Source organism: Lucilia sericata, unplaced genomic scaffold (assembly GCF_015586225.1).
Source record: "Lucilia sericata isolate MDLA Ls3-8-SP2 unplaced genomic scaffold, ASM1558622v1 Contig008289F_arrow, whole genome shotgun sequence".
Classification (NCBI taxonomy): Eukaryota; Metazoa; Arthropoda; class Insecta; order Diptera; family Calliphoridae; genus Lucilia; species Lucilia sericata.
The window spans coordinates 1,486-10,859 of record NW_023998100.1 but is presented as its reverse complement, the minus strand read 5'-3'; the positions used below and the strand labels follow the sequence as shown (position 1 = coordinate 10,859).

The following is a 9,374-nucleotide window of genomic DNA, read 5'->3' as shown; positions in this document are numbered from 1 at the left end:
CATAAACTATTGCCCTAGCATGAAAACTGTCAAAGTTATTTGCAACCATATCGGAACCTCAAATTACCGCGTTTTTAAACATAGAACAATAATTTTACCGATCCTTCAAATTATGCCACAAATGATATACCAAATTAAAGTGCAATCATAATGCTCCAAAATGCATAAATGATTGTCATAGCATGAAAACTGCCAAAGTTATTCACAACCATATCGGAACCTCAAATTACCGCCTTTTTAAACCTGGGAAAATAATTCTACCGATCTATCCAATTGGCCATTTTCTAAAAATACATTATGCAGTAAATTATATACCAAAACAAATGGCAATTTTAATGCTTTAAAATGGTGCATAAACGACTGTCCTAGCACGAAAACTGCCAAAGTTAATTGCAACCATATCGGAACCTTCTATTACTGCGTTTATTAAACATAGAACAATAATTCTACCGATCTATCAAATTCACCAATTTGTAAAAATACACATTATGCTACAAATGATATACCATATTAAAGTGCAATCATAATGCTTTAAAATGATGCATAAATGACTGTCATAGCGTGAAAACTGTCAATGTTATTTGCAGCCATATCGGAACCTCAAATTACCGCGTTTTTAAAGCTGTGAAAATAATTCTACCGATCTATCCAATTGGCCATTTTCTAAAAATATATTATGCAATAAATTATATACCAAAAACAAATGGCAACTATAATGCAATAAAAAGATGTATAAACGACTGTTATAACATGAAAACTATAAAAGTTATTTGAAACCATATCGGAGCCTTAAATTACCGCATTTTTAAACCTGTACCAATAAATATACCGATCTATCCAATTTTTGTAAAATTAATTATGCCACAAATTATACACCGAAGCAAAGTGCAACTGTAATGCTTTAAAATGATGCATAAATAACTGTCATAGCATGAAAACTGTCAAAGTTATTCACAACCATATCGGAACCTCAAATTACCGCATGTTTAAACCTGGGAAAATAATTCTACCGATTTATCCAATTGGCCATTTTCTAAAAATACATTATACAATAAATTATATACCAAAACAAATGGCAACTATAATGCAATAAAAAGATGTATAAACGTCTGTTATAACATGAAAACTATAAAAGTTATTTGAAACCATATCGGAGCCTTAAATTACCGCATTATTAAACCTGTACCAATAAATACACCGATCTATCCAATTTTTGTAAAAATTTATTATGCCACAAATTATACACCAAAATAAAGTGCAACTGTAATGCTTTAAAATGATGCATAAACTATTGCCCTAGCATGAAAACTGTCAAAGTTATTTGCAACTATATCGGAACCTCGAATTACCGCGTTTTTAAACATAGAACAATAATTCTACCGATCCTTCAAATGATATACCAAATTAAAGTGCAATCATAATGCTTTAAAATGATGCATAAATGACTGTCATATCATGAAAACTGTCAAAGTTATTCACAACCATATCGGAGCCTCAAATTACCGCCTTTTTAAAGCTGTGAAAATAATTCTACCGATCTATCCAATTGGCCATTTTCTAAAAATACATTTGTCCAATTCACAACCGTTCTGTATTTTGTAAAATTTATTGAAATACGCTATACACATATTCGGCTGTGAACAACCAGTTGTATTTTTCACTGTCACATTGTATTTCTCATTGTCAAACGTCAAAAAATTAAAAAGAAGAAGACCAAAATAATTTGTATGTTTTTAATTTTTAAATAAATGAAAAGTGAGAAAAATAAAATAATTTCAGCTATATGCAAAAACTATCATTTCCAAATGTTAATGGTTAACTCAAGTAAGCTATATTCCTGTTCTTTATCTTCAGTTTTAAACTTAATATAGAATTTCCAGGTGACGAAGAAGAAGAGGATGAAATTCAAGAAGATTTCACAATGAACATGATTCATCTTCTAACGCATCGTAGAAGCGTCCATTTAGGATTACCTAAATCGTCAGACTGGAGGCATAACGTTTTAAATAAATTCGATGACAATAGGTTTAATCAAATGGTACGATTAAATCCAGAAGAATTTGCCCACGTCCTTGACCTTATCCAAAATGATGAAGTTTTTCAAACAATTTGCCACAAATCCCAACTTCCAGTTGAGCTACAATTAAAAATTGTTCTGTATCGACTAGGCTCCTCTGGCGATGGAGCTTCCGTACGCAAGGTAGCTTCACTTTTTGGAATTGGTGATGGCAGAACAATTCAAAATGTTACAAGACGCGTATTCAAAGCCATTTTAAAACTCAAAAACAATGTTTTATATTGGCCAGGTGAATTAGAAAGATCTCAATTGGTTTCAGCAACGAAAGCGAATTGCCAGGATGTGTTGGCTATATCGATGGCTGTGAAATTAAATTGGCTGAAGCACCTACAAACAATCATGAACTGTATTTTTCTCGTAAACGCCAATATTGCCTTAAAATTTAAGCTGTTTGCGATCACAAATTGAGCATAAGACAAGTAACTATTGGTTACCATGGAACTTCTACGGTTTAACTCAAAAGATGTAAATTCACAAAGAACGGGTGTAACTTTACCACAAACTTTACCAACAATAAATAATCGAAATGACTTGCTTAGTTTTATAGAAAACCACCCAATATGTAAAAATGTTGAACCATGTTTATATGTAATCGGATTTTATTAAATAAAATAATGTTTTATTTCAAAAGAAACATATTACATCAGTAATTTCCTGTAGATTGGACCATAGACTAGACTATAGACTAGTCTATAAACTGACTATAGACTAGTCTATAGACTAGACTATAGTCTAGTCTATAATCTAGTCAATAGTCTAGTCTATAGTCTAGTCTATAGTCTAGTCTATAGTCTAGTCTATAGACTAGTCTTTAGTCTAGTCTATAGTCTAGTCTATAGACTAGTCTATAGTCTAGCCTATAGTCTAGTCTATAGTCTAGTCTATAGTCTAGCCTATAGTCTAGTCTATAGTCTAGTCTATAGTCTAGTTTTTATTCTAGTCTATAGTCTAGTCTATAGTCTATAGACTAGACTATAGACTAGACTATAGACTAGACTAAAGACTAGTCTATAGACTAGACTATAGACTAGAATATAAACTAGACTATAGACTAGACTATAGACTAGACTATAGACTAGACTATAGGCTAGACTATAGACTAGTCTATAGACTAGACTATAGACTAGACTATAGGCTAGACTATAGAATAGACTATAGAATAGACTACAGACTTGACTTTAGTCTAGTATATAGACTGTGCTAAGACTACTATTTATATTTTAGTTTCAACTCCTCCATTGCTAGACGTTCTTTCATTTTTATCTCCATTATCTTTATTTCTTTTTGATTATCAATTTCCTTTTCTTTTAATTCCAATTCCTTTTCTTTCAACAGCAACGTCCTTTCCATTATATTTACTTCTCTTTCCTTAATATTCTTCTCATTATCCAGTTTTTGTTTTTTTATTTCCAACATTTCAGTCTGCATCATTAATATTTCCGATACTGCTGTGCGGGAGTAAATTCCTTTGCGACTAGTTGAGGGAGCATTGTTAGTAACCGATGTATCGGATGCAGTTGTTATGTCCTCAGTTTCTGTTGAGTTTAAAAAACTTTCACATTCAGATTCTAAGGAATCTTCAATAATTGCGCACTGTACAATTCTGTTGCCAAACAAATCATCGAGTTCATCAAAGTAGCTGCACATTTTCAACAAAGTGGCTGTAACAAAGAAATATACAGATAAAATTTGATACAAATTTCTTTAATAAAATAAGTCACCTTTAACAGTATCCCCTTGCATACTACCGGCGCTAGTTGACCCTTCCCATGCCTTCGCTTTGTTATAGCTAACACGCATGTTTCTCACCTTTGAGCGCACCTGTGTCCAATGCATCGACAATTGCTTTTCCTCACAAAAGCGTTTGTAGAAGACCTGCGTTGATGGTTTCTGAATTAAAAATTAGTAAAATTAATAAAATATTTATCTTTTTCAAAAAACATACTTCAAAATCCCTATTTTCCATCAAGAACTCGATTAGAGCTTTTTCTTCTGGAATGGTCCACTTCCTTGTAGGATTTAGTCGAACGCGTTTCGGTTTAGGCTGAAAAGGATTTTAAAAAAATAATTAAATTTTAAAAATAGTTTTTTTAATTTATCTTACCGGCGTGTCAATCTTATTTTCCATTTTTGTTTACATTAAAAACAAATTGTTTTCTTCTTTTTAGCCATTAATTGACAATCACGTGAGAATGATAGCCTTCGGGTCTAATACGCAAAAAAATAAACATATGAAAAACAAGTAAGAAAGTATAGTCGGGCGTGGCCGACCATATGATACCCTACACCAGTTATGAATATTAAATGTGATTTATTTTTCATAATAAAGCATTTATCTTCAATATTCCCTTGTTCCGATACATTTAAGCAATTTATGGATGAAAATCTAATTTTCTGAAAGAGGCTTTATATGGGGGCTAGGGGCAAATATGGACCAAGCCCGATAAAATTTTGTGAATATATTTATATTTACATAATATTTTATTGTGCTAAATTTCATCGCGATATTTGTGTTTATAAGTTAATTTGGGACATTCAAGTAATTTTCTGAAGGGGACTTTGTATGGGAGCTAGGGTCAAATGGGACCCGATCTTTATGAAATTTGGCAGGGTCATCCAGACTTCTATAAAACTTAGTTGTGCCGCATTTTATCGATATATCTGTAAATTTAACAAAATTATGAGCTCAAAAGCCCTTTTCGGGGGGTTCTGTTCTATGGGGGCTAGGTGAAATAATGGACCGATTTCAACCATTTTCAATAGGCTTCGTCCTTGGGTCAAATAAAACGTGCGTGCCAAATTTCATCCAATTATCTTGAAAATTGCGACCTGTACCTTGCGCACAAGGTTTACATGGACAGCCAGCCAGCCAGCCAGCCTGCCAGACGGACGGACGGACGGACGGACGGACATAGCTTAATCGACTCAGAAAACGATTCTAAGCCGATTGGTATACTTTAAGGTGGGTCTAGGACGAATATTTTTGTATGTTACAAACATCAGCACAAATCCAATATACCCTCCCCACTAAAGTGGTGTAGGGTATAACAAATGTAAAGATGTATTGGGCTAAATAATGAAAATTACCAACAACACGGATACAACAGTGTAAACTATTACAAAAAAACTTGCGTTACACCAATACAAGAGGGTTGTGAATTGAACAATTATGTAATAAATTATATACCAAAACAAATGGCAATTTTAATGCTTTAAAATGGTGCATAAACGACTGTCCTAGCACGAAAACTGCCAAAGTTAATTGCAACCATATCGGAACCTCAGATTACTGCGTTTATTAAACATAGAACAATAATTCTACCGATCTATCAAATTGACCAATTTGTAAAAATACATATTATGCCACAAATGATATACCATACTAAAGTGCAACCATAATGCTTTAAAATGATGCATAAATGACTGCCATAGCGTGAAAACTGTCAATGTTATTTGCAGCCATATCGTTGCCTTAAATTACCGCATTTTTAAAGCAGTACCAATAAATATACCAAACTATACAATTTTTGTAAAAATTCATTATGTCACAAATTATACCCCAAAACAAAGTGCAACTGTAGTGCTTTTAAATGATGCATAAACGATTGTCCTGGCATGAAAACTGTCAAAGTTATTTGCAACCATATCGGAACCTCAAATCACAGCGTTTTTAAACATAGAACAACAATTCTACCGATCCATCAAATTTACCACAAATGATATACATTTTACCACAAATGATATACCAAGTTAAAGTACAATCGTAATGCATTGAAATGATGCATAAATGATTGTCGCATTTTATCGATATATCTGTATATTTAACATAATTATAAGCTCAGAAGCCCTTTTCGGGGGGTTCTGTTCTATGGGGGCTAGGTGAAATAATGGACCGATTTCAACCATTTTCAATAGGCTTCGTCCTTGGGCCAATTAAAACGTGCCTACCAAATTTCATCCAATTATCTTGAAAATTGCGACCTGTACCTTGCGAACAAGGTTTACATGGACAGCCAGCCAGACGGACGGGCGGACGGACGGACGGACATACCTTAATCGACCCAGAAAACGATTCTAAGCCGATTGGTATACTTTAAGGTGGGTCTAGGATGAATATTTTTGTACGTTACAAACATCAGCACAAATCCACTTTACCCTCCCCACTAAAGTGGTGTAGGGTATAGACACACATTATGCTACAAAATATATACCATATTAAAGTGCAATCATAATGCTTTAAAATGATGCATAAATGACTGTCATAGCATGAAAACTGTCAATGTTATTTGAAACCATATCGGAACCTCAAATTACCGCCTTTTTAAAGCTGTGAAAATAATTCTACAGATCTATCCAATTGGCCATTTTCTAAAATATATTATGCAATAAATTATATACCAAACAAATGGCAACTATAATGCAATAAAAAGATATATAAACGACTGTTATAACATGAAAACTATATAAGTTATTTGCAACCATATCGGAGCCTTAAATCACCGCATTTTTAAACCTGTACCAATAAATATACCGATCTATCCAATTTTTGTAAAAATCATTATGCCACAAATTATACACCAAAATAAAGTGGAACTGTAATGCTTTAAAATGATGCATAAACTATTGCCCTAGCATGAAAACTGTATAAGTTATTTGCAACCATATCGGAACCTCAAATTACCGCATTTTTAAACATAGAACAATAATTCTACTGATCCTTCAAATTGACCATTTTTTAGACTAACACATTATGCCACAAATGATATACCAAATTAAAGTGCAATCATAATGCTCTAAAATGGTGCATAAATGACTGTCCTAGCACGAAAACTGCCAAAGTTATTCACAACCATATCGGAACCTCAAATTACCGCCTTTTTAAACCTGGGAAAATAATTCTACCGATCTATCCAATTGGCCATTTTCTAAAAATACATTGTGCAGTAAATTATATACCAAAACAAATGGCAATTTTCCTAGCACGAAAACTGCCAAAGTTAATTGCAACTATATCGGAAGCTCAGATTACAGCGTTTATTAAACATAGATCAATAATTCTACCGATCTATCAAATTGACCAATTAGTAAAAACACACATTATGCTACAAATTATATACCATATAAAAGTGCAATCATAATGCTTTAAAATTATGCATAAATGACTGTCATAGCATGAAAACTGTCAATGTTATTTGCAGCCATATCGGAACCTCAAATTACCGCGTTTTTAAAGCTGATAAAATAATTCTACCGATATATCCAATTGGCCATTTTCTAAAAATATATTATGGAATAAATTATATACCAAAACAAATGGCAACTATAATGAAATAACAAGTAAGAATGTTATATTCGGCTGTGCCGAATCTCATATACCCACCATCAAACCGTATGCCGTAAAAGAAATGCTCCCATATAAACATCAGGGTGATGTTTGGAATATAGCTTAAGACAATTATGGACCGAGCGCTTTTGAACTAACAAAATATTAATTTTTAATATTTTGTACTGTACTTGTAATTATCAGAGTTTTCTTCATCAAATTTTCTAAAGAGGATCTCATATGTGGTGTATGGTCAATTGTTGACCTATCCTCATAACTTTTTGTAGACTGATTTTGGTTCATATAAAACTTGTTTACATTCGCTGTTCTCGCATTTTTATGCCGGCAATTAGCGTTCATGTAATTTTATAAAGTGGCTTATATGGGGGGTAGGGTGAATTACCGACACATTCCGCATGAAATTCGGAGCGAATTTCATAACCGTATTTCATAACTCATATTTTTAAGCCAGTAATGATCGTTTAAGAAATTTTCTAAAGGGGACCTTGTATGGGCGGTAGGGTAAATTATGGACCGATCCTCCCTAAATTTAGTGGAGAGATTTTGGCACGCATTAAACTTATGTGCGTCAATTTTCGTCACTACATTAATATTTTTAAGCCAGTAATGAGCAGTATAGTTATTTACAGAGGGGGCCTTATATGGGGGAAGGGTCATTTATGGGTCGATCCAAAAAAAAAAAATTGGTACCGAGATTTTGGCTCGTAAGAAACTTACGTGCGTAGCATTTCATCGCTTTACTCTTATTTTTAAGACAGTAATGAGCGTTAAAGCTATTTCCTGAAGTGGACCCAATAGGGGGATAAGGGCCAATTATGGACCTATCCACATTAAAGATATTAAAAAGATTTTGGCTCGCGAGGAACTTAATTGTGTAAAATTTTATTGCTGTATTCGTATTTTTTAGCCAATAATGAGCGTTAAAGTCATTTTCAGAAGGGGACCTTATATGGGGGGTAGGGTCATTTATGGGCCGATCTTAAAAAAAAAATTCGTAGAGCGATTTCGGTTCGTAAGAAACTTATTTATACCAAATTTCATCGCTATACTCGCATTTTTGGACCAGTAATGAGTGTTAAAGTAATTTTCTAAAAGGGACCTTATATGAGGGGTAGGGTCAATTATGGACCGATCCTCAAAAAATTTTGTAAAAAGATTTTGGCTCACATGAAACTTACTTATGTCGAATTTTATAGCTATACTTGCATTTTGTGGCCAGTAATGAGTGTTAAAGTCATTCTCAGAAGGGGACCTTATATGGGGGGGTAGGGTCATTTATGGGCCGATCCTGAAAAAATTTGGTAGAAAGATTTTGGCTCATATGGAACTTATTTATGTCGAATTTCATCGCTATACTTGTACTTCTGAAGCAGGTATGCCCGTTGAAGCTGTTTTTTGGAGGTCCACTTGTATGGGGGCTATCCGAAAAAGTGGACCGATATTGCCCATTTTCAATACCAAACAAACCTTAACAATAGAGAATATTTATACAAAATTTCAACTGCTTAGCTCCTCTCGTGTGGTCCCTATCGTGATTTCAACAGACAGACGGACGGAACGACAGACGGACGGACGGACAGACGGACGGACATGGCTAGATCGTCTTAGAATTTAATAAGGACCCGGAATATATATACTTTTATGGGTCTATGAGCAATATTTCGATGTGTTACAAACGGAATGACAAAATCAATATACCCCCCATCTTTTTTGATGGTGGGTATAAAAAGATATATAAACGACTGTTATAACATGAAAACTATAAAAGTTATTTGCAACCATATCGGAGCCTTGAATTACCGCATTTTTAAACCTGTACCAATAAATATACCGATCTATCCAATTTTTGTAAAAATTCATTATGCCACAAATTATACACCAAAATAAAGTGCAACTGTAATGCTTTAAAATGATGCATAAACTATTGCCCTAGCATGAAAACTGTCAAAATTA

General features: G+C 33.5%; 2 protein-coding genes across 2 annotated transcripts; one reads left to right on the top strand and one right to left on the bottom strand.

The window, feature by feature from the left end:
• Positions 1-1,756: 1,756 nt before the first annotated feature.
• LOC119615817 lies at positions 1,757-2,532 on the top strand (the record flags this gene model as incomplete). Its single annotated transcript, XM_037971803.1, has 3 exons — positions 1,757-1,824; positions 1,881-2,423; positions 2,465-2,532. Coding segments are annotated over 3 exons (679 nt in total), but the record flags the coding sequence as incomplete, so codon positions are not given.
• Positions 2,533-3,286: 754 nt separating this feature from the next.
• On the bottom strand, positions 3,287-4,205 carry LOC119615818. The gene is made up of 4 exons (XM_037971804.1): positions 4,182-4,205; positions 4,023-4,121; positions 3,799-3,967; positions 3,287-3,738 (listed from the first exon to the last, which is right to left on the bottom strand). Exons 1-4 carry the CDS (start codon positions 4,203-4,205, stop codon positions 3,287-3,289), a joined length of 744 nt encoding a protein of 247 aa, XP_037827732.1.
• Positions 4,206-9,374: the final 5,169 nt, after the last annotated feature.

Bases quoted from the DNA above. Each gene is read 5' to 3' on its own strand.
- LOC119615818 (XM_037971804.1), bottom strand. From the start codon at position 4,205: ATGGAAAATAAGATTGACACGCCG. The intron at 4,122-4,181 runs GTAAGATAAATT...AATCCTTTTCAG, and splicing joins AAAATAAGATTGACACGCCG to CCTAAACCGAAACGCGTTCG. The intron at 3,739-3,798 runs GTGACTTATTTT...TCTTTGTTACAG, and splicing joins GCAAGGGGATACTGTTAAAG to CCACTTTGTTGAAAATGTGC.